General features: G+C 40.2%; 1 protein-coding gene across 9 annotated transcripts in view; it reads right to left on the reverse strand.

Moving 5' to 3' along the window:
• Window positions 1-25,429, reverse strand: part of nprl3 (NPR3-like, GATOR1 complex subunit) — a 42,299-nt gene that overhangs the window by 8,507 nt on the left and 8,363 nt on the right. For 2 of the 9 annotated variants that reach the window (XM_060943145.1, XM_060943147.1), the window contains 8 exons: window positions 22,728-22,797; window positions 17,645-17,683; window positions 16,770-16,902; window positions 13,617-13,691; window positions 8,194-8,347; window positions 6,974-7,055; window positions 6,685-6,822; window positions 1,682-1,838 (listed from right to left, as the gene is read on the reverse strand). In XM_060943145.1, the coding sequence (XP_060799128.1) occupies window positions 1,682-1,838; window positions 6,685-6,822; window positions 6,974-7,055; window positions 8,194-8,347; window positions 13,617-13,691; window positions 16,770-16,902; window positions 17,645-17,683; window positions 22,728-22,797 (848 nt within the window). Of the gene's footprint in view, window positions 1-1,681; window positions 1,839-6,684; window positions 6,823-6,973; window positions 7,056-8,193; window positions 8,348-13,616; window positions 13,692-16,594; window positions 16,671-16,769; window positions 16,903-17,494; window positions 17,684-19,362; window positions 21,388-22,727; window positions 22,798-25,429 lie in introns of those variants that run through there. The other 7 variants (XM_060943146.1, XM_060943148.1, XM_060943151.1 and 4 more) reach the window with 6 other exon arrangements.

The following is a 25,429-nucleotide window of genomic DNA, read 5'->3' on the forward strand; positions in this document are numbered from 1 at the left end:
AGAGCCACGTGGCCTAAATTCTCCGCCATATTTTTCTTGCTTCACCGTGACCTCATTCAAAATACTACATCATGCATGACGTGGTGGGCTTTCCCTGTTTGCGCAAGGCATTGAAACGGGAGAGAAAAATGGAGGGCGCGAATGAAACGTGAAAGACCGACTACAGTAATGGAAAACGAGAAAAGATGTTATGTTGCGAAGGAAAGGAAACGCAGCACCAAAGTAATAAATATCTTCGGTCAGCGAGGACCTCAGTGTGATCAGCTGTTCGTTTAGCGACAGAATGATGGAACTGTCAGTGCACGCTCAAAGGTAAACCTGTAGATGGCAGTAATGCAACACTGGATGCCAGCTGCTCTAAAACCCGAAAGATGAAGACGACAATGGTGACTCAGGTAAATCTGGGCATGCACACACAGACTTCCTCTTGATCCATCCTGGTGCCCTGTGTCTGGTCGGAGTTTTATCGCACCGCTCCTGTGAAGGACGGCCCCATGAGGACAGTTGAGGGTTATACCTGGAGGATGCTCTGGACTCTTACAGTAATGCTTTTATGGCTGAGGACTACAGTTGTCTTGCTAACTTTAGGACTGCAGTTATCATGAACAGTTTTGCACTCAAGTTTCCATCAATGAAGAGTTATAACATCAATGAAACTGTCCTCATGTTAAAACTGTTAATATTATAGTCAGGCTGTCTGTTGTTGCCCAAATGAGGATGGGTTCCCTTTTGAGTCTGGTTCCTCTCGAGGTTTCTTCCTCATGTCGTCTGAGGGAGTTTTTCCTTGCCACCGTCGCCACAGGCTTGCTCATCGGGGATAGATTAGGGATAAATTAGCTCGTTTTAAGTCGTTCAAATTCTGTAAAGCTGCTTTGCGACAATGTTTATTGTTAAAAGCGCTATACAAATAAACTTGACTTGACTCTGACTGCTTGACTGCGCGAAGCGAGTGATTTCATGCACATTATTTGCTCGGGAATCCCCTCGAATTAAATAACTTCCCAGCCACAGAATGGCCTAGGGTTTTTTTAAGATATTACACAAACATATCACAGTGATTAAATTTCAGAGGGAACAAAATTTCACCGATTTCATGAAATCGAAAGGCCGTCTACTTTTAAAAAGATGCTTAGTATAATCAGTCAGTTGAAATTGCAGGAATAAGGAAAAAGATAATAATAATTAGCTAATAAAAAGATCTGTGGTAATTGTTTTAGTTTACTGGGGTTTGCCTGCAAAAAAAGCTTCAGCACCCTTTCCCAAAAGCATATTCCTTTTTTTGCAGACTTTTGTAAATCGTGTCCACTAGATGGTAGCATGAGACCAATCACCACATTCTCAAAGGCATTAAGAGAGTTATTCATTATTCGGTGTTTAACCCGTCATTAAATACCGAATTTCTTGAACATTATAGTATGCATAATTGCTTATGCTCAATACCATTTCTTAAACTGCATTATATTGCATCACATTTTGTATTAATGCAGTTTCATGAACTGGAATTGGCACAAGACAGATGTGCGCTATGTCACTAATAATGACTAATGTGTGATCTATTTATTAAATAATAAATACCAATTCAAACAATTTAATTAAATTATGATAACTGGTAACTACTATTATTTTGAGGATACCATGAGTATTATTATTATTTTGAGTATACTATAAGATACTTTCACACCTGCAAGAGGGCCAGGTCAGCATCTTGTGCCAGCTGCTGCAGGTTCTTCATTGCTGAACAGATCTTGAGGAGCCGCAAAAGAGCAGGAGAGCAATCGAGTGGGAGTTGATCCAGCAGGGCTTTCTCACTGTCCAGTAGCAGCAGGGCATGGTATGGCCTACAGGGATAACACATCTACATGTATAGTCAACTCCAGAAATGCTGTTAATAAATAAAATGTGAACGTGTAGTTTTATTTTAACACCATTTATTTGAACACAGTTTCTTAGGCTTTCCATAAGACTTTCATATCTAAAGACAGCAAATGCAATAGCAAATTTTTATGTATCACATCCATCCCCGTGTTCATCTGCATGTATATTTGTCATCATGAACATTATTATTATTATTATTTTTTTTAACATTCATTAGCTGACTTGTGGCAGTCAAAAATGTGTCCCTTTTGTATTTAAATAATCATCTTTTTTTCTTATGGTGATGGATGGCAAGGATTTTAAAATGTGTAGCTTCATTTGTCCTGGACATACCAGGATGACAATCTGTTTGCGTTAATTTAAAAATGTTTTAGATACATTAAGAGAAATTTATTTTAAAAAAAGTATTAAAAATAGTTTGAGTGATTTTTCTTAAAGAGGAACAGAGGGCAATATATAGAGTAAATATAACAATAAAACACACATTGATGAACCTTATTCAAGACTTACAAAAGTTTTTTGTTCTAAGGTTGGAAAGTTATAGTGTTTTGAAAGTAGCTCGAGCAAACTATTTCCGCAGTTTGAACAGCCCGCCATGATAAGTTTATCCAATCAGAATGCACGTTCATTTTCTCTGCGTAACACTCATGACGTATGTATGTGCCCAGTTGTGTTGGCTCATTGAGGTTGGGAATAGCACGTGTGAAATACCTGTTTCTGCCTCTTGCAACGATTTCGCAAGTCCACGGGTGGCGCCTATCTCATTGCAGCAAATAAATTCTGCTGGACTCGTGAGCAACTCCACGTTACATTTTCCGCACGAGCACCACGCCATGTCACCTGCACGCAGACGCTCTGCCCCACGCTCGCCATGCCCATGGTCAGCATCAGTCTCATCCGAGCTTTCTTCTCTTATTTCATCACCGGAGTCGAGAGTACCTCTCCTAGGTTCAAACTGGTACCCTTCTAAGCCATAGCCTGCTTGCAGTGTGTCTTGCAGGATCTCTTTGTATGATTCGACAGAGCTGTCACTTTCACTTGATGCGCCCGACGCCATGATTACACGCTTATCTCCTCTATTTCGGACAGTTCCGCTAGTGCAGTTGGTAGCGCTGACGTCACGGTCTTTTGAAAATGGCGACTCTTGTGCGGTTTAGCGTATAAAGTATTATATTTACAATTACCAAGATATTTTGTTGTTTTCTAGTACATAAATTTGATAGAATACTTAAGAATACGTTACTTTGTCACATCAGCAACCGTATAGATTATATTTTGTACCCCTTTAAGAGGAAAGGTAAGCAGCTTCTCCAATTGCTTGAACAGAAATTTTTTATATTGTTCCCAATCTCTTTTAAGGTGCTAATAATTCTACAGCTAACGTGCACAGGGTGTGGCCTGCAAGAAAACCCATTAGAAAGAGAGACAATTTTATTTCTTATTTTGACTGACATTTGGGGGGGCACAGGACAACACCCAAATCACAGTACAAAGTGTTGTACTGCTATTTTAATAATGAGCATTTATATTGTTAATAAGACATGTATATTATTATTAGTAATGTTACAACTGTATTACAATAATAAAAGGCCTGCATCAATGCAACATTCATTGCTAAATAGTGAACTGAGCAAGAAAGTCATGGTGTAGACCACAGAGGGATGTCAAGGAAGGATCCTTTAAAGGCTGCATTTCAAGGATGCTGTCATCGAACCCAGCCAAAGGTCTGTTTCATTGTCTAGGATCTTTTGAATTCTACAAAGGACCAAATCCTTCATTCGGAAATTTTCAAAGATGCATGTTGCACTTCAATGTTCTTAAAGGAGAACTGAAGGTAAATTTTTTATCATCAAAATTCTATTTCTCATTTTATTAAATATAGGAATGCATTTTTGATCGCCATTTTGTCGCTGCTATAGCAAGTTATGAGTGTTTGAAATATGCTCTGTAATATATCAGTCCATATGTCAAACCAATGGCTGTAAACAAGATTCGTTGAGACCTGTGCGAGACATCGTAGGACGGAAGTAAAACGTACAGCGGAAATCAAAGTGACCAACATCTGCCAATGTTGTCAGATGCGCGCGCCCTCTTTCGAATGCTGATGTAAATCAAGCTGGAAGTTTTGTTAGCAATCAGCAAAGTTTGAAAAAAGTAGGCAGTAATCATCATTTAAACTCGTTTTTGTGCAATATTTTGTTTGGAAAACAGTTTTCAAAATGGCGGCACTGACATCTGGCTGACACTTCATGTTTCGAAATCTCGCACAAGTCTCGTGAAGATCGCGCGGATAAGCGACGCCTGCCGTGGACCAAACAAACTAAATTCAACACGGCTAAAAAACCGAATACGCTGATAAGTACAATATTTAATTGCAATTAGTTGCCAGTACGAGTCACGATATAAGGTTACTAAAACCAAAAACAATTGAATAACACATTAATTAAGAAATAAAGCAAATTTAAAAATGACTTCAGTTCTCCTTTAAATCACCCACAATCCTATGCTCACATACAAGGTGGGACCTTCTTAATGATGCAAACCTGGGAAATTGCAAGGTGTATAGGATACACAAACCTAAATTACAGTCTAAAATTAACAATACCCCATTTCCAAAAAACAGTTTGGATATTTTCCAAGAGTTTGGAAATCTGATTTGTTAATTAATGTGAATCTTTAACTGAAAAAGTACAGAGAAAATATTTTCAATAGTTTTACTGACCAACTTAATTGTATTTTGTAAATATAAACAAAGTTAGAATTTGATGCCTGCAACACACTTTAAAATAAATAAATAAATGTTAGGACAAAGGCATTAGTACCATTGTGTTACATCATCGTTTCCCCATAGTCAGCAAGGGATGCAAGGGCACTAGTGATGACATTTTAAAAACAGTCCATCATTGGTGTGCACAGTGTATTTAAACTTGGCGGAGCCCATCCCTCGCCAAGCTTGATCAATGGGTAATTTAGAGTATTCAGTTAGCCTAACAGTAAGTCTTTGGATTGTGGGAGAAACTGGAGCACCCGGAGGAAACCCATGCAGACACAGAGAGAACATGCAAACTCCACACAGAAAAGCCCCTCATCAGCTGTGCGGTTCAAACCTGGAATCTTATTGCTATGAGGTGACAGTGCTAACCACTGCGCTACCCCTTACGTTACATCACCTTTCCTTTTAATAGCACTTTTTAATCGTATGGGATCTGAAGATACTAATTGTTGCAGTTGGAATTTTTGTTAATTCTTGCTTGAGACAAGACTTAAGCTGCTCAACAGTCCGTGATCGTTGTTGTCCGATTCTCCTCTATATGATGTGCCATACATTATCCATATGAGACCTGGACTGGCAGCAGGCCAGTCAAGCACACGCACTCTGTCTACAAAGCGACGCTATTGTAGCCCATGCAGAACAAGGCCTGGCATTGTCCTGCTCAAATAAGCATGGCCTTCCCGGGAAGAGACACTGCCTTGATAAATAGGTCTCTCTAAAATCCTAATACATCAATGGTACCTTCACACACATGCAATTCACTCATGCCATGAGCAGTGATGCCCCCCCATACCATCACAGATGCTGACTTTTGCACCTTTTTCTGATAAACTGGATGGTCATGTTCACTTTCGGCATAGAGAACTCCACATCTGGTTTTCCCAAAAACAAGCTGAAATGTGGACTCATCTGACCACAACACGTTTCCACACTCTTTCATAACGTGTTTAGAACTGATGAATGGCTTCCTCCAATGCAACAGTTTCAGGTTGCATTTCTGGATGCAGCAATGGACTCTTAAGTGATAACGGTTGCTATATTTGTAACATTAGCATGACAGTTCCTCAGGCAGTCATATGCACATTCAACACTGGTTTCCAATCTTGCCCTTTACACACCGAGATGTCTCTGAATTCCCTGAATCTTTTCATGATATTATGTATTGCAGATTTAAAGATACCTGAAATATTGCACTGAGAAACGTTCTTTTTGAATTGACTAACAATTCTCTCAAATTTTGGTACAAAGCAGTGAGCCACAACCCATCCTTGCTTGAAAAGATTGAGCCTTTGGGTATAAAGGATGCACCAATCACGTTACCAATTAACCTGCTTATTGTGGAATCTTCCAAAATGGTGTGACTTGAATATCCCATAAACTTTTTAGTCTTATTTTGCCTCTGTCCCAACTTTTGTGTTGGAGGCATCAAATTCTAACTTTTAGATTTACAAAATACAATTAAGTTGGTCAGTAAAACTACTGAAAATCTTTTCTTTGTACTTTTGTTAGTTAAATAAAGGTTCACATGAATTAAAATCACAAATTTTTGTTTTTACTGCATTTTGGAAAATACCTCAACTTTTCTGGAAATGGGGTTCGTAGGAAAACATCAGTCTGGGGGCATGGTTTTACTGTGGGGAACTGTACTTTTGGAACACGGGATATGCAGAAAAGGGGAGGATCTAGCTAAAGTGGCAAAACATGAGTTGATCTTAAATAGCCTGCTGAGATTAGCACCTGGGACTCAATTCACAACTAAAGCTGTTCTGACATTTCTACGAAAGACTGGTCTTGCACATGGAGTTTAATTTTCTTCCTTTTTAATTTAAAGCATTCATACATCACTCCTGCAGATGCTGATAATGCACCAAGATTAGAATCTGCCAATAAACTCAACAGAAGACAAGATGCAGCACACCTGCACACTCATTTGACTGTTCCATTAAGTGTTCTCTCAATGTTAGGAAGGGGTCTTGCAACATCTTTGACACTGAGAAACACCCACTCTCTCTACACAACAGAACATATGGTTTTACCGAATAGCCTTCAGGCTGCGTTCCAAGGCATCTGGGGGAATGTGGTTCCCTCCAATTCGATGGATCTTGTGGGGAAGACAGAAGCTGACCTCCAGCCAGTTATTTATGTGAAGCCGAACCACTCCAGTTGTGCAGAGGCTGGGGTTAAGCACACAAGAATTTGCCTTCACAAATATCTTTATGCTGTAAAAATTATGCACTATGAGCTGTTACATTAACATAATATTAACTTGGTGAAAAAAAATTCTTCAGCATGTAGGGAAGGAAAAAGTACTGAATAAATGCCTACCTATCATAGGCTTCCTTTAGGTCTCTTGCCAGTTTACACTTGGGAAGAATGTGCCGAAAGGGAGACTGCAGAGTGCCATCCGCTGTAATTGTAAACAAGAAAGGCTCACGTGATATTCAAATGTTTTTATTTGCTGCCACCTTGGCCAGGACTCCCTGGAAGAAGAGATAACGTACACTATATTGCCAAAAGTATTCGCTCACCTGCCTTGACTCGCATATGAGCTTAAGTGACATCCCATTCCTAATCCAGAAGGTTCAATATGACGTCGGTCCACCCTTTGCAGCCAGAACAGCTTCAACTCTTCTGGGAAGGCTGTCCACAAGGTTTAGGAGTGTGTTTATGGGAATTTTTGACCATTCTTCCAGAAGTGCATTTGTGAGGTCACACACTGATGTTGGACGAGAAGGCCTGGCTCTCAGTCTCCGCTCTAATTCATCCCAAAGGTGTTCTATCGGGTTGAGGTCAGGACTCTGTGCAGGCCAGTCAAGTTCATCCACACCAGACTCTGTCATCCATGTCTTTATGGACCTTGCTTTGTGCACTGGTGCACAGTCATGTTGGAAGAGGAAGGGGCCAGCTCCAAACTGTAAAAACAGTCTGCATGCCTAGGTGCTTGATTTTATACACCTGTGGCCATGGAAGTGATTGGAACACCTGATTCCGATAATTTGGATGGGTGAGCAAATACTTTTGGCAATATAGTGTATCTCAGTGGGACATTCCTGGTAAAATAAAGGGAGAAAAAAATTTTTTTTTTCTTTCCCCAATTTTCCCTCTAACTTAACCTTTGGCCACCCACCCACCAGTCAAGTCTCCCCTATCGTATGACAGCTACCAATCCGGGAGGGTGAAGGCCATCATGTGCCTCCTCCAAGACATGTGAAGCTGCCAACTGCATCTTTTCAAACTACTGCTCATGCTGCATCATGGGGCAGTATAACACACTGGAGGAAAGCACTATTAGTGTTGCTGTGATTGATAAGGGAGAAAAAGTATGTCCCTACCACCCAGAGAGCTCGGCCAATTTTGCTCTCTTGGACTTCAGGCCACGAATGGCTGTGGCTTCGCTAGGATTCAAACTTGTGATCTCTGGACAATTGAACAAATGCTAATATCATAATGCACGGCACAATGATTAATAACAGGTATGTGAAAGGCTAGAAAAAAAGAATAGCAGAACATTTGTGTTGTGTGTTTCATACACTGAAAGGCCTCACTTTCAGTCATGGTGGTCAGCTCATCCTGTACAGCCAGCATGAGTTTGGCCTCTCTGGTGAGGTACTGGCAGCGTCGCTCCTCATGCTGCAGGGCAATGGCGATGCGCCTTGACAGGTTGTACATACAACTAATCACCGATGGTTCTGCATTGGCCTGCAGTGGGCAGTAGAGAAACAGGGCAAGTGTGAGAGGGGCAAAAATAAAATAAATACATATCTGTAAAAGGTAAGAGACCAAACTCAAGGGAACAGCTTTGGTTAAAAATATGCACTGCCCAGCACAGGGTTTTTTTTTTTGTCCAGCACACCCCACAGATGCTCGTTCAGATTGAGATCTGTGGAATTGGAGGCCAAGTCAACACCTCGAACACTGTCATGTTCCTCAAACCAAACCAAATTATCCTGCTGAAAGAAGCCACTGCCATTAAGGAATACCGTTGCCATGAAAGGGTGTACTTGGTCTGCAACAATGTTTAGGTAGGTGGTACGTCAAAGTAACATCCACATCAATGTCGGCTTGTCTTCTTCCCTTAGTGCATCCTGGTGTTATCTATTGCCCAGGTAAGTGACACACAGGCAACCGTCCACATAATGTAAAACAAAACATGATTTATCAGACCAGGCCACCTGCTTCCATTGCGCCATGGTCCAGTTCTGATGCTCTGATGTCCATTGTAGGCACTTTCAGTGGTGAACAGGGCTCAGCAAGGGCTTTCTGACAGGTCCATGACTACACAACCCCATACGCTGCAAGCTGCAATAACCTGTGTGTTCTGACACCTCTCCATCATAGCCTGCATTAACTTTTTGTTAATGATCTGCACTACATTTTGCTTTTCAATAGACATGCAGCCGCATACATACTGTATAGTTTGTGGAACTGTAATAAAATGACCCACTAAAGATTATGGTTAACCTTTAAAGTATTATCAATCTTCACAAGGGTATAAGAACCTGGAAAAGTGACAGGAGAGAGGATTATAAATCTGAGCACACTGTATACACCAGCTATTCTTCTCTTGCTCTTCAACAGCAGCAGCAACAACATACTGCAAGCTGCTTTAAAGACTTTGAAAGGATTTCACTAGGGTCTTTTGAAAGAAGCATGAAATGGCTTTGCCCTCTGTTCTTCACTCTTGTTAATCTCCCCAAATGAGGGGTTCCTTTGGGAGGGGAACCAGGGCCTGGTTCAATACAGCAAGCCAAGTATTTAGAAGTCACCCTACTGCTGTTGATGTTGACTGACAGATTACATCAACTGTCAACTTTCTGATACAAATATACAGTACCAGTCAAATGTTTGGACACACCTAATTTAATTTTTTTTTAATTAATTACAAGTCAGTCACTTCATGTCTTAAAGTAATGATGGATGTAGTTTCTCTTTACTTAGTTGAGTGGTTCTTGACATAATATGGATTACTACAGTTGTGGAATAGGGCTATTTACTGTATTATTATTTACTATGTGATCTCAAACACACTGAGAAGGTAAGAAATTCCATGAATTAACTTTTGACAAGGCACACCTGTTAATTGAAAAGCATTCTAGGTGACTACCTGAAACTAGTTAAGATAATGCCAAGTGTATGCAAGGCCTCATCAAGGTAAATGCTGGCTACTTTGAAGAATCTAAAATGAATAAAAACACTTTTAAACACAGAATTCTGTGTTATTTCATAGTTTTGATGCCTTCAGTGTTGTTCTACAATGTAGAAAATAATCAAAATACATAAAAACCTATCAATGCGTAGTGTCGTCCAAACTTTTGACTGGTACTATGGTACCAACTTCATACAGTGTCTTGCAAAAGTATTCATCCCCCTTGGTGTTTGTCCTGTTTTGTTGTATTACAAGCTGGAATTAAAATGGATTTTTGGAGGGTTAGCACCATTTGATTTGCACAACATGCCGGCCACTTTAAAGGTACAAATTGATTTATTGTGACACAAAAAATAATTAAGATGAAAAAACAGAAATCTGGAGTGTGCATAGGTATTCACCCCCTTTCATATGAAACCCCTAAATAAGAGCTGATCCAACCAATTCTCTTCATAAGTCACATAATTAGTTGATTAAGATCCACCTGTGTGCAAATCAAAGCATCACATGATGTCTGTATAAAATCAACCTGTTCTGGAAGGACCCTGACTAAAAAAAAAAAATTATATATATAATCACACACACCAAACATTGAATATCCCAGGGAGCACCATTAAATTCATTCTAGCAAAATGGAAAGAATACATCACCCTACAAACCTGACAAGAGAAGGCCATCCACCAAAACTCTCAGACTGGGCAAGGAAGGCATCAATCAGAGATGCAACAAAAACACCAAAGATAACACTGAAGGAGCTGCAAAGATCCACAGCGGAGAAGGGAGTATCTGTCCATAGGACCACTTTAAGCCGTACACTCCACAGAGTAGGGCTTTATGGAAGAGCGGCCAGAAAAAGTCATTGCTTAAGAAAACACATTTGGAGTTTGCCCAACAGCATGTGGCAGACTCCCCAAACACATGGAAGAAGATTCTTTGGTCAAATGAGACTAAAATTGATCTTTTTGGCCATCATGGGAAATAACATGTATGGTGCAAACCCTGAAAACACCATTCCTTCTGTGAAGCATGGTGGTGGCAGCATCATGCTGTGGGGATGTTTTTCATCTGCAGGGACAGAAAAGCTGGTCAGGACTGAAGGAAAGATGGATGACACTAAATACAGGGCAATTCTGGAGGAAAACCTGTTTGAGTCAACCAGAGGTTTGAGACTGGGATGAAGGTTCACATTCCAGCAGGACAATGACCCTAAACATACTGCTAAAGCTACACTGGAGTGGTTTAAAGGGAAACATTTAAATGCTTTGGAATGGCCTAATCAAAGCCTAGACCTCAATCCAATTGACAATCTGTCACATAACGAAGGTTGCTGTACACCAATGCAACCCATCTAACCTGAAGGAGCTGGAGCAGTTTTGCCTTGAGGAATGGGGGAAAAAAAATCCCAGTGGCTAGATGTACTAAGCTAATAGAGACATTGCCCAAGACATTTATGCACACTCCAGATTTCTGCTTTTTCATCTTCATTATTGTTGGTGTCACAATAAAAAAAAAAAAAAAAAAAAAAAAAGTGCACCTTTAAAGTGGTAGGCATGTTATGTTAATCAAATGGTGCTAATCCCCAAAAATCCATTTCAAGTCCAGCTTGTAATGCGACAAAACAGGACAAACACGAAGGGGGATGAATACTTTTGCAAGACAGTGTATTTTGTGCATATGAATCTTGTGTTCATACTTTCATAACATTCCTTCAACTGGTATAATACTTTTTAATGGTCATACAAGGGCAATATCCATTTGAAATACTGGCATAATTCCCCCCCCCATCTTTAATGCAGCATAAATCAGAAAATTTTAATTCTTTCAAACATACACCAAGCTGCCAATGAAAAAAAAAAAGAACAATAACATGAGTAATAGATATGAAAACTTGAATAAGCTGATGTATTTTAGTGTGGAGATATAAAGGACCAAATTTGCTCCAAAGGCTGAGATAAAATACTATTATTTAAAAAGCAGTTTTAAAGAGAATGCTTTTGGTGCCACAACAATACTGTATGCAGTTTCTCCTATCATTGGAGTGGAATATTTTATTATTTATAAAGTGTTAGGAATTGGCAGAATTTGCTCAGTTTGTCTTAAACAGATGCTTTCTCCCATTTTAAATAAATTGTTTGTAACTCAAGACAGCTTTGAAAAATAAATCTATTACCTTTTGCTATATAACAATATTTCATATTTTTGGTATGTAGCATCTTCAATATGGAATTTAAGAGAGTCTGCTTTACATAACATTGTTCCATCACAAGTCATTAAATTCAAGCAATATTATTTGTATTCAGTATTAAAATTTATTAGCTACTGCTATATAATTGGGAATTACACTAGAAATACACCAATAATTATCCAGCTGCCTTATAAAACATCAGCAGAGTAAAGCAGCTTGATGGAAGACAATCCGCATGTGTGCAATATTTTCATACGCCAATCTAAAGGGTGAAAACTCTTACCTGGATTTATTATATACAATAAAAGCAATGTATTAAACACTATCATCACTACACAAGTATAACTCCTACTTCAACGCTCCCTATATTTTTAAAAAATATTTATTTTCATGTGTGTCAATGTACCACAATACCAGAGACGTACAATATTTCCCCGAATAGGGGAAAAAAGGATTTCTCAATGATTTTGTTTACCTGTTCTAGTTTTCTAAAAGGGTTTTACATAGAATATTTTGTTCCAAGAAACTATTTGTTAGTAATGAGAGCAGAGAAGAAAAAAAAATTGATTTCTTCTAGCACCCCATTTATTATGTTTTTTAAACTAAGAATGTACACTACCGTTCAAAAGTTTGGGGTCACCCAGACAATTTTGTGTTTTCCATGAAAAGTCACACTTTTATTTACCACCATAAGTTGTAAAATGAATAGAAAATATAGTCAAGACATTTTTCTGGCCATTTTGAGCATTTAATCGACCCCACAAATGTGATGCTCCAGAAACTCCATCTGCTCAAAGGAAGGTCAGTTTTATAGCTTCTCTAAAGAGCTCAACTGTTTTCAGCTGTGCTAACATGATTGTACAAGGGTTTTCTAATCATCCATTAGCCTTCTGAGGCAATGAGCAAACACATTGTACCATTAGAACACTGGAGTGAGAGTTGCTGGAAATGGGCCTCTATACACCTATGGAGATATTGCACCAAAAACCAGACATTTGCAGCTAGAAGAGTCATTTACCACATTAGCAATGTATAGAGTGCATTTCTGATTAGTTTAAAGTGATCTTCATTGAAAAGAGCGGTGCTTTTCTTTCAAAAATAAGGACATTTCAAAGTGACCCCAAACTTTTGAACGGTAGTGTATGTGTAAATATACTATTCAGTTATAAAAAGTACATGCATGGACATAGAGGAAGACCTTACACAATCATTCAAAACATGTAAAACAAAAACGTTCCACTTTTTTTGTTTTTAACATAAAACCTAAAATGCATTTTAAGTGAGCAGGTACAGGGTGTTTTTGCTGAGTCACAGTTGACCCTCAGGAAGGTTTGAGGGAGGGGAGGTGGGCATGCAAGTGTCAGATATGAGCAGCGTGAGGGTTGACTAAGCACTGTGTATTATGCTGAGTCAAGGTGGCACTGCTGAGCTGTGTGAGGGCAGGGCACTGTGACTAAGCAAAGAGTATGGTTCTGATAGACAGGTTGCCAGGGACTTATCAGGGGCCACTCCCTTACTGGAAAAGCAAACTTCTGCTTTCAGCTTAATTAAAAACAGCTGATTCACGAAATATTAAAAAAAAAAAAAAATCATCATTTAAAAAAATAGCTTGTCATGAATAGTCAGCATTTTCTTACCCTTAATGCAAACACAACACTAAACAAGATCATGGTCGGCATTTCTCTTTTTGGTGAAGGATCGGTTTTGGAAACCTACAAAAAAAAAAAAAAAATCATTTTTGCAATAAACATGCTACAGAGTGCTGTTAAATATATAATTCATTAACATTTCAGGAAAAAAAAAAAATAAGGCATTTTACAAAATGAGTCTCATACCCAAAATGCATGGGGGTTGATCCATCAAGCATACTACACTCTTAGGCTACATCCACACGACAACGGCAACGAGATGTTATTTAAAAATATATCGTGGCTCAGGTGGATAAGGCACCATACCATAAATCCGGGGACCCGGGTTCGATTCCAACCCGAGGTCATTTCCCGATCCCTCCCCATCTCTCTCTCCCGTTCATTTCCTGTCTCTACACTGTCCTATCCAATAAAGGTGAAAAAAAGCCCCCAAAAAAATCTTTAAAAAAATGTTCCACCACTTCTCCCCAACATAAAACCGAAAATACAATTTAAGTAAGCTGTGTATTTTAAGTAAGGGTGTTTCTGATGAGTCGCAGAACAACAAATTCAATCCAATTAGTCATCCAATAATTCTTAATCCAATTATTTCCCATGACGAACTGCCATTATGGGAAATAATTGGATTAAGCCTGCCATGGCTATATGAGGTACATCTTAGTTAGCAATACAGCAAACTTAGATAGTAACAAGAGGGGGGAAAAAAAATTCCTGCCTCATGATGCCAAATAGGGCGGCATGGTGGTGTAGTGGTTAGCGCTGTCGCCTCACAGCAAGAAGGTCCGGGTTCGAGCCCCGTGGCCGGCGAGGGCCTTTCTGTGTGGAGTTTGCATGTTCTCCCCGTGTCCGCGTGGGTTTCCTCCGGGTGCTCCGGTTTCCCCCACAGTCCAAAGACATGCAGGTTAGGTTAACTGGTGACTCTAAATTGACCGTAGGTGTGAATGTGGGTGTGAATGGTTGTCTGTGTCTATGTGTCAGCCCTGTGATGACCTGGCGACTTGTCCAGGGTGTACCCCGCCTTTCGCCCGTAGTCAGCTGGGATAGGCTCCAGCTTGCCTGCGACCCTGTAGAAGGATAAAGCGGCTAGAGATAATGAGATGAGATGTCACTATTTTCTATGTGTCACGTAAAGGAAACAGATGGATGGATGGAATTGCAGAAAGTGTGTTAACGTACACACAGGCAGGCAAATCGATCCAAAACGCAAGGCGAAAGCAGAGGAAACGGGCAAGGGCCATGCGAGGCACAAAGAGAATAGCTAAGGCAGGAACAAAAGCCAGAATCCAAATGCACAATGTCAAAACCGGAAGGACAATACAGAGAGAAGTTACAGCGCGTATACTTCGCCAAGTCTGTGTTTTCAGAGTCATAAGCACATGCTGTGATTGTGCTCTGATCAGAAACAGGTGCATTGCAATTAGTCCCCACGGCGTGCGCACAAGTAGCAGTTCGAGGTGAGCTGTTGCGTGCACACGGGACAAAAGGTCATAAAAATAATGCAAATACTGTAAACTTTCAGTAAAAGCATGACCCATCAATTTTACTTGCTGACGAAACTTGTAATCCTGGACTGCTTTAATTTCAGGTACATTCTCATCACAAATTTCTCCTTCTGAATCACTATCGCAGTTCTTTGAGTTAAAGGATCACAAACGGAGGCGAGGATTTCTTTGTCTGTTATGGAAATGACGGAGGTTACCGTGTATAGCTGTCAGTGTCCACCCACTGACTTGCTGTGTTTTCTAAATCTTCACCATTCAGTTCATTTATGTGTTACAAATCACCAGTGATATCAGCAGTAATTTTGTCCTTTTATCAATATTTTGATCACTATTCTCGATAACTGTTAGTGATCGACACCTAAGCGAGGCTTGTTAAGCCTTTGTTTTATGGCGTTAACACACATTGTTAACTGCGGACTTGATTACTTATTGTTCGTCTCTGGTGGGAAGAGAGCGCATGGTTCAGTGAAATTTTTTTTATTGAAGACTGACTCATCACTAAAGGCGAGGGACAAGTTAGTTTGTTACATGCGAAAGTTCATAGTGTTAAAAGAGAGTTCGTTATAGTAGGGTTGCAGTGTACTGACGAGTTTCCAAATGTCTACTGTTAGCAGTGTTTCCATCGTCTCTGAGACACCAAGAGGATGTTCAATCACCACTAAGCTGCAGATTTAAGTGAGTCACATTCTACAGTGATTAATAAAATGGGAATAAAATGAAGAATCGATGTTCAGCGAAATCAAACAACTCATGCATTAAAAACCTGACACTGTTTGTGTAGAGCAGATCAGTCTACACACATTGTGTTGAATGTTACAAACAAATTCACAGGTCATGTTCATTTTAAAACTACACACAACTGTGGATAAAAAAAACCCACAATCTTCCAACACAATTTATTTAACATTGTCAAATATGTGTAAACTAGAATTCTACACATGTGTAATTTTCTACACATTCCTTCCAAGAGTGTAGTTATCTTGCTGACTAGTGCAGCAGGATGCATCATTTCTATCTTTTTCAAACCCCCTACACTTTAGGTGATGGCTTAAACAACATTGTCCATATAAGCCAAAAATATTGACTGTGTGGATCACAAACACCTTGTTTCCTTTTTAAAATAAATTGGCATAATGTCACGCATCATGCAAGTAAATTGCATTTTAATCCTATTTACAATTATGCAACATTTTCATAGTGAGTATAACATCTGCAGAGTAAAAAAAATCTCCACTGCATAGCTTAATATGTATATGAACAATGATCAAAACAGTTTTAATAGCTTTTAATGAAAAACATTTTATTAAAATTATCTATTGTTACTACAAATGCATAAAATGACATTTTTACATAACCTGAGTAATTAGTATAATGTATTATATATTTACAAGCTACTATCCCACTATATTTATTACATATTAAAACAGACTGGCTCTATTGACAGGCAGAATTAACTCTAATCACCTCAGCCAGTAGATGGCGCTCTTAAGCCAAAAAGCCATCTTGTCAATTTGTCTCCCGTCTTCCACATGGGCCAAACCTCAAGATAAAGTTATGGTGATATTGTGATCTAGGTTTATTTTGTTTCTGTGCAATTTTTTTTTTTTTTTTGCTGTACTTCAATTTAGTGTTGTCTAACCTGAATGGTGTGCGGTGGCTGCAGGAGAGTAGGATGTCCCACAAAGCGAACATTATCAATCTTCAGTTCAAACTTTTTGCCACACATATCTGACTTGGTGGCCAAGATGGTCGCAAGAATGATATCAGAGAACCTTTGGGGGGGGGGGGAAGACAGAATAAAAACCAATGAACAATCAGAAAGCCAAAACTCAGCAAGAGTGGATCTTAAAATTCAGTTCCCATTCAACGAATACAAATTGATTGGCTAACAAACTGTTTACAGCATAAAGTAAATCTCTTACAGGGGAACATTAAAATCAAATGAATTAGGCCAAGAATAAGAGTTTTTATAACGAGAAGAAATACTATGCAGAAGACAGCCTCTGGCAGAGATGATACTCATGTTTAAAAGATATTCATTAAAGAGGTGATTCAAACCACAGAAAGGCCCAATGGTGGAAAAGGTCAATGGTTTTTCAAAGACCTTTAACCTCAAACAGTAGTGAAATTACTTTGCCAGAATGAAAGAAAAGAAACACTTATTTCTTGGATGTGTGTATAGGTTGTGAACATTATTCTTTTCTTGCTTAGAGTTTTTCATTTTTCACAGTTAAAACATTCATCATCTTAAATTACACGCACCAAAATTAATTTCAATGTATTTTTAGTGATAATCAAATTTAATATTTAATGTATAATTGACCTTGTAAACTCCAAACTGATTAATATCAAACAATTACACACCATGATTTCTGAATTAGTTTTGCCTGAGCTTTATGACACCCACAATGAGACATCAAATTGCGTACCTAAATGGCAATCAAGAGAAAAAGTTAATTAAGCTGGGGTGTTCTAGGAGAAAAGGAAATATGGTTTTAAATGATTTGATCTTACCCTGCTACCAACTGTTCATCAGTTAATGGAGTTTGTTCTCTGAAATGGGAATATTGCCATAAAAAAGAAATACAAGGGGAAAAAAATGGCAACAAACAATGACAGTTCACCAAATATGAATATTAAAAATAAGGCAGTCAGGAGTGACTTGAGGTTACATGGATACGTAAAAATTACCTTTCTTGTTCTGCTTAAGCTATTGGTCTCCCTATGCCAATCACTGTACATCACTAATACAGTGAAGTGTTACTGTATATTTGAAGGTAGCCATTGCCTTTATTTAAACAAACAAACAAACAAACAAACACCAAAAGGTTAACTAGAATTATTTCTATTGTGTCTGTCCTAGGCGGCACGGTGGTGTAGTGGTTAGCGCTGTCGCCTCACAGCAAGAAGGTCCGGGTTCGAGCCCTGTGGCCGGCGAGGGCCTTTCTGTGTGGAGTTTGCATGTTCTCCCCGTGTCCGCGTGGGTTTCCTCCGGGTGCTCCGGTTTCCCCCACAGTCCAAAGACATGCAGGTTAGGTTAACTGGTGACTCTAAATTGACCGTAGGTGTGAATGTGAGTGTGAATGGTTGTCTGTGTCTATGTGTCAGCCCTGTGATGACCTGGCGACTTGTCCAGTGTGTACCCCGCCTTTCGCCCGTAGTCAGCTGGGATAGGCTCCAGCTTGCCTGCGACCCTGTAGAAGGATAAAGCGGCTACAGATAATGAGATGAGATGTGTCTATCCTAAATTTATTTCTGCATCCAATTTGCAATTAAAGTCCACATCATTATTCTACTGATCTTGAACTGAACCATTTTAACAATTTTGTAAAGCACAAATTGTTGCTTATCTTATTTGCCCATTTGGCTAGATTCTAGCCAACAAAACATTTCCAAATTTTTGCAGGAAATGTGACTCAGCTCACTTTTCTGATGAGTAATAAAAATTCAGTTAAGCTAGAAATGACATTACAACAATGCAAATGCCATTTCTTGTTTTTATAAATGCTCCAAAAAAAAAGTTAACTTTGTCAACAAAATTTTGATAAGTATTCATTGACTACCTTTTATTTCATGACTAATGGCCTTTACACAATGGACAGGACACTAAACTGCAATAAAAAATGTGCGCGCGTGTGAGAAGTTTTCACACAATGTATGCACACCAAGTCTAATGTGACTTTTTTTTTTAACCATTGTGTTCTGTTTCGTCATTGTTTCATGCGACTGTCAGTAGAGTCCTGAGTGAACGAGGACATCATCTAGCAGTGATGAAGACCATAGATATGCTCTCAAGAAAGGGAAGGTTTGGTGTACAAATGAGAACAGGGAGTTTCATAATCTTGCTAAAGAGGTGAAACTGAGACAGGATGATGGACAAGACAGAAAGCAATGATCACTGTGTTTGTGTTCATAGGTGAAATAATATGGGGCTTTATTCCAGTCTTTAATCTAGTGTGCACTCTTTCAATGTGAGACCATTATTTATTCATTTCACATTCAGATTTTGCAACATCTCCCCCAAACAGCCCCTGCTCGCGTGCAAATCTGCTCTGCTCCTGCTCAAAAAACCTACTCCCTCACCCTCAAATAGCCCGTGCTCAGACTACTTTGGGCATTCACGAATCTTCTGCTCATAGATACAAAATCTGAACTCAAATTGAAAGACCATGCTCCTGATTAACGATAAGAATAAAACTCCATAGAAATACAGCTGCTCAGCTCTCACTCACTGCTACGTTCAAGGCTGTTTTGTCAGCTGTCTCCTACATCACCACCTGACGTCTGTCCGCACAACATGATTGGTTGATGCATTTATTTGCAGTGCAAAAGCTCAGAAAAATCCACCTTGGTGCAGGGGGGGACAAAAAAAAAAAAAAAAAACACCTCACTGCTTTTTCGCTGTATAATATTCGCACTCTGTGTGAAAGTACTCATGAGAAAAACAGTTAAAAAATATATTGACATGCAAATTAATTGCATGAAAAAATACTCCCGGTGTATAAAGGCCTTTACACATACAGTGGAATGGGAATATACAATGGGAAAGTGGTGGGGGTGGGGGGGTAGACACGCTGACGAATTTAACGCAACATTAATATTCACATTAAACGCAAAGCGATTACACAAGCACTCCACAAAAATAAATAAATAAATAAATAAATAAATAAATAAGTGTGTGTGATGGTTCCTGGGGTTCTGGCAATGGTGGTTCTGGAGAAAGAGAAGCTGGGACTGGAGGTGCCCTTAAAAAGGGGGGAGGGGGTGTCATTCCATCCTGGCCCCTTGTGAAGAGCTTCCCAGAAAACACAGGTTGCTGTGTTGCAAGGGGAATTTTCCAATGTGTTTTTGCCTCTACTTAGTCAAACATGCGTGATAAAGCAACTAAAAGACTCCTCCAGGTGTCATCGTGTGCAGCCGCCCCGACCATTTACCCTAACACAGGAAAACAGTTTGGGAGGAACGCAAGGCTGTGTTCAGCATGGGCATAATCACAGTCCCACAGTGATTGGAATAGCCCTGTGGTTTTGGTGCCCAAGCCTGATAGGTTGGTCCACTTCTGTGTGGACTTTAGAAAAAAGTCAATGCAGTGTCTAAATTTGACATGCATTGATGAACTGCACGATTGTTTAGGTACAACTCGCTTTTATTCAAGACAAATTTTTAACCAAGGGGTATTGGCAGATTCCCTTGACTCCATGACCTTCTCCACTCCATTTGGGTTACACCATTTTGTCACCCTCCATTTGGTTTGTTTGGAGCCCCAGCAATGTTTCAATGTCTCTGAGACAGAATACTCTGCCTGCACAGCACAAATGCTGCTGCATATTTAGATGGCATAATCAATTATAGTAATGACTGGCAGCGGCATTTACAACAACCGAGAGCTGCCCCAAGATCCTTGAGACATGCAGGACTCATAGCAAGCCAAAAGAAGTGTGCAAATGGACAGGTGGAAGTACAGAATCTGGGCTGGGAGTGGGAGGTTGTCAGCTACAGGCCGGTCAACTCCCTGGCCCAAGTGAGTTGTGGGCTGAGAAGGCACAGGTTGAACCAGTAGGTAACACTTGATAAAGAAGCCTTTTTATTTGGTCACACATACACTCAAGCACAGCAAAACTTTTCCTCTGCATTTAACCCACCTGAAGCAGTGAACACACACACGCATGCACACATAAGTGAGCAATGAGCACACACACGTACTATGCTACAACGCCCAAAGAGCAGTTGGGGGTTAGTGCTTTGCTAAGAGGGCACTTCAGCCATGATATAGAGGGAGGGAAAGTGCTGTTCATTCACTTGACTCCCCTCACATTTTTCCTGCTGGTCCTGGGAATCGAACCTGCGACCCTTTTGGGCCCCAAGACTGCTTCTGTAATCTTCAGGTCATGGCTGCTCCTGGATGATTTTCACCCATGTCTGATTAGCACCAGCCTACTTGTGCGTGGTTCTGGCTGCTGTGAGCCAGAGTGACATAGCTGAAGGAGCTTGTAACACATGCACACCCATGCATGGGGCATCAAAAGTTTTTACTTTTGACTGAAAAGATTTGGCATTTCTTATTTTTTATTGTTCAGTTTTTCATATCAAAATCTAAAATGTTTACAAAGTTTAACGTTATTCATTCTCAAGAACCCAAGAGGAGATATGTTAGGACTATTTAAGGTCGTTATAAGTCCTGGTTATAGCAAATAGGTTTGACTTAAAGGAGTACGCCACCCCCAGGTGAAATTGAGTCAATCCCTGCAGTCTCTAGAGTTGGATGAGTGAGCCAAAGCGTTTTGTAGCCGACCCAGCCATTGTCCTGATCTAGAAACGCCCCGGTTAGCTTAGCGTAGTCGCTGTAATCCGGCGTGTCCAGCTAGCATTGTCGTTGCAAAAGTTAATCAAATAACTCAAGATTTTTTATAATTATTTCTCATGACCTGTACATTCACATCGAGTACACATATCAATGCAAATTAACACGAAGGGATTTACTAGACCAATTTATATCTGGAACTATTTTCGGCCACAGCACAGGCAAAGCACCGCTGCAGGCGCAAAGACACCACGCAGCACCACAACTTCCGTCAATACACCAGAGAACTTAGTAGTCACGCTGGTGTATTGACGGAAGTTGAGGGTTTTCAGGTGCTGCGTGGTGTCTTTGCGCCTGCAGCGGTGCTTTGCCTGTGCTGTGGCCAAAAATAGTTCCATATATAAATTGGTCTAGTAAATCCCTTCGTGTTAATTTGCATTGATATGTGTACTCGATGTGAATGTACAGGTCATGAGAAATAATTATAAAAAGTCTTGAGTTATTTGATTCACTTTTGCAACGACAATGCTAGCTGGACATGCCGGATTACAGCGACTACGCTAAGCTAAAGCTAACCGGGGCGTTTCTAGATCAGGGCAATGGCTGGGTCAGCTACAAAATGCTTTGGCTCACTCATCCAACTCTAGGGACTGCAGGGACTGACTCAATTTCACCTGGGGGTGGCGTACTCCTTTAAGGAAGATAAATATAAAGGGCAGAAGATACAGATTATTTTAATATACGTGTTGGGGTGGGTGATATAAATACCATATTGCTGAAAACCTATTATATTGTGATAATGCCCAACCTTAAGACATACAGTATGCATTTGCATCAAGTCTTAGCCTATATAATTATCTTTGGAAGACATGGTTGGGAAGCACACCATACAAAATCTGATAACTAGCTAGCAAAGATTTGGACAAGCCTGTACAGGTAGATAATGAAAAGTTTGCAGGATATTTTGCCTAACAGCAGATGCAGAAAGAGACAGATGTAAGAAATGTAAGCAGCATCTTCTGTCACTCCTGATGAAGTAATGCAAGTGCTCAACCACTTACAATCTGATCATTCGAGAAACATGTTAAACATTTTCCTTGTGATATTTAAAGACCACATCTTGAGGATTTCAGAGATTTACAATGTCTTGTTCTACTGCATTGGATTGATGACAGAAAATGCTGGAGAAGAAACTGAAAAATGCCAAAAACTGCCCCAGGTTACCTTCAAACTTCATCTCGTATATAATTTAAAACACTGTTCATGCATCGAGATTTAAGAGTCAGAACACAGTACCGTGAATCTCCATCTTGGTCCTCAGTGGTATCACTTGTAGTCCTCAGAGCATATGGACTTCGCTGTTTGGCTTCAAACAGACAAGAAACCGTCATTTTACACATTGGACTGATACTTTTATCCAAAGTGACTTACAATTAAGACCATGGGATGGGCTTGGGGGTGCTAGAGCTACCCCTTGGAGAGCTGTAGCACCCCCAAGAATTTTTTTGTGGTTTATTTAGAATTTTTAAATGAGTGGATATGATAATTTATAATTTGAAAAATTAATACAAAAACCGATTGTTTTAGACTTAAAAACAATGCCAACACAAGTGATCCAATTCAGCCAATGGAAGCAGCATTGGCTTTTTACCTTACTTTCACATCCTGTTAACTAGAGCACTTTTTTTTAATAACTTAGGAATAGCAGTATCACAATGGATCATTTTTTTTTAACTTCACAAACATCCACGTATGGAGACTCAATCAACAGATGCATTGTTTCATTATGAACATATCAAATGGTAAGTGCATGATTTTTCCCCCCTTGTTGCCAATTATAAATTTAATGCATTTGGTGGTTGAGGTACACATTCTAACTCCGTTATCTCTATGCAACACTCATTCATATAACCTTAGGTCTGTGGAGCAGAATACTGTTGATTCATCTCATCTCATTATCTCTAGCTGCTTTATCCTTCTACAGGGTCGCAGGCAAGCTGGAGCCTATCCCAGCTGACTACAGGCGAAAGGCGGGGTACACCCTGGACAAGTCGCCAGGTCATCACAGGGCTGACACATAGACACAGACAACCATTCACACTCACATTCACACCTACGGTCAATTTAGAGTCACCAGTTAACCTAACCTGCATGTCTTTGGACTGTGGGGGAAACCGGAGCACCCGGAGGAAACACACGCGGACCCGCGGGACTCGCCGGCCCCGGGGCTCGAACCCAGGACCTTCTTGCTGTGAGGCGACAGCGCTAACCACTACACCACCGTGCCGCCCCTTACTGTTGATTCATTAGTCAAAAAGCGTTTGTAACTGGCAGTATGGGTTTGTGATCTTGGAATCTGAGGCTGCAATGTGCACAAACCTCTGTGTTTGGTGCTGCTGCTTGTGTGAAAGCCCTGGCCATGGATTAATTGTGTAAAATTTTATATTCAGAGGTACGTTTATGTAGGCTGGCTTGTGAACCTTGCATCTATATCCCATGAGCTGAATATCACGCCTTGTGTTTAATACAGAATGGCATTGTAATTGTCTCGGAGCGAGTATTGTTTATATTTGCATGTGTATGTGTCCAGAGGCTTCAAAAGAAATTAGAAGGGCACTCACAGAGCTCAGACCTCGGTCAAGGCCAAATGCCACAACATTAGCGAAAATGAAACTGAATTCATCGAGCTACCCTGTGAGTCGGATCTGCTCCAAAATTGAATGAGTTCTTCTTTGGCCCATGCTACACTTCTGGCAGTTTTTAAATGATCCTGTTTACAATCAAGAAAACAAAAAAACTTAAAAGTATAATGTCGGCGGCACGGTGGTGTAGTGGTTAGCGCTGTCGCCTCACAGCAAGAAGGTCCTGGGTTCGAGCCCCGGGGCCGGCGAGGGCCTTTCTGTGTGGAGTTTGCATGTTCTCCCCGTGTCCGCGTGGGTTTCCTCCGGGTGCTCCGGTTTCCCCCACAGTCCAAAGACATGCAGGTTAGGTTAACTGGTGACTCTAAATTGACCGTAGGTGTGAATGTGAGTGTGAATGGTTGTCTGTGTCTATGTGTCAGCCCTGTGATGACCTGGCGACTTGTCCAGGGTGTACCCCGCCTTTCGCCCGTAGTCAGCTGGGATAGGCTCCAGCTTGCCTGCGACCCTGTAGAAGGATAAAGCGGCTAGAGATAATGAGATGAGAATGAGATGAGTATAATGTCCTTGGTGGAGGTAATTAAACTGTAGCAACAAGCACATTAATGGAAACCCTAGATTTCACAGCATACTCACTGAAAAGTCAAGCAACCCACAGCACCAACACAAGAAAATCTCTGGCACCACCCCGATTATGAAAGGATACAACTGAGCTTAAGGGTTAAATGTTTTGCTCAAGGATCCAACAGTGGCAGCTGGATAGTGCTGGGATTTGATCTCAACCTTCAGATCAACAGCTTAAAGCACTGTTGACATCTCCGTGGCTTTTTACTGCTGGCAATTTTTAGACAACTTTAGCAATTTTATTTGAAAAAAAAAAAGGTGCTGTTCAGAAGTTGCTAGATTTCAATATAGCTCTCCAGCTGAAAATCACAGCTACTATTTATACGAGTTAAGACAGCAGGTCTGGTCAACTCACCAAGGGTGTGCCAAGGCTGACTGAGATGTTATTGCATGACTCAATGTTCCTATCAACGAATCACTGATTCCCATCATTCCCAACAGCCAATCGCTGATCAGAGTTGTTTGTTTCATCAACACCCTTTTTTTTTTTTATTCTTAGCTATATTTACAAGTAATAGTGCGAGTTGTTACATCAGTAAACATTTTGCCTTGTGTCTATGGTCACTACCACTGCTTCATTTTGTCTGTGTACTTAGTCAAAATTATAGCATCATCCAAATACGTAAATAGTTGGTTCACATCATTCGTTCATCTTCACCAACTGTTTTAGCCTGATCGGAGTTACAACAGGTATGGGAACATCAGATTATCCAGTCAATGATCACTTAGTTCTCT

The sequence above is a fragment of the Neoarius graeffei genome, chromosome 16 (assembly GCF_027579695.1).
Source record: "Neoarius graeffei isolate fNeoGra1 chromosome 16, fNeoGra1.pri, whole genome shotgun sequence".
Lineage (NCBI taxonomy): Eukaryota > Metazoa > Chordata > Actinopteri > Siluriformes > Ariidae > Neoarius > Neoarius graeffei.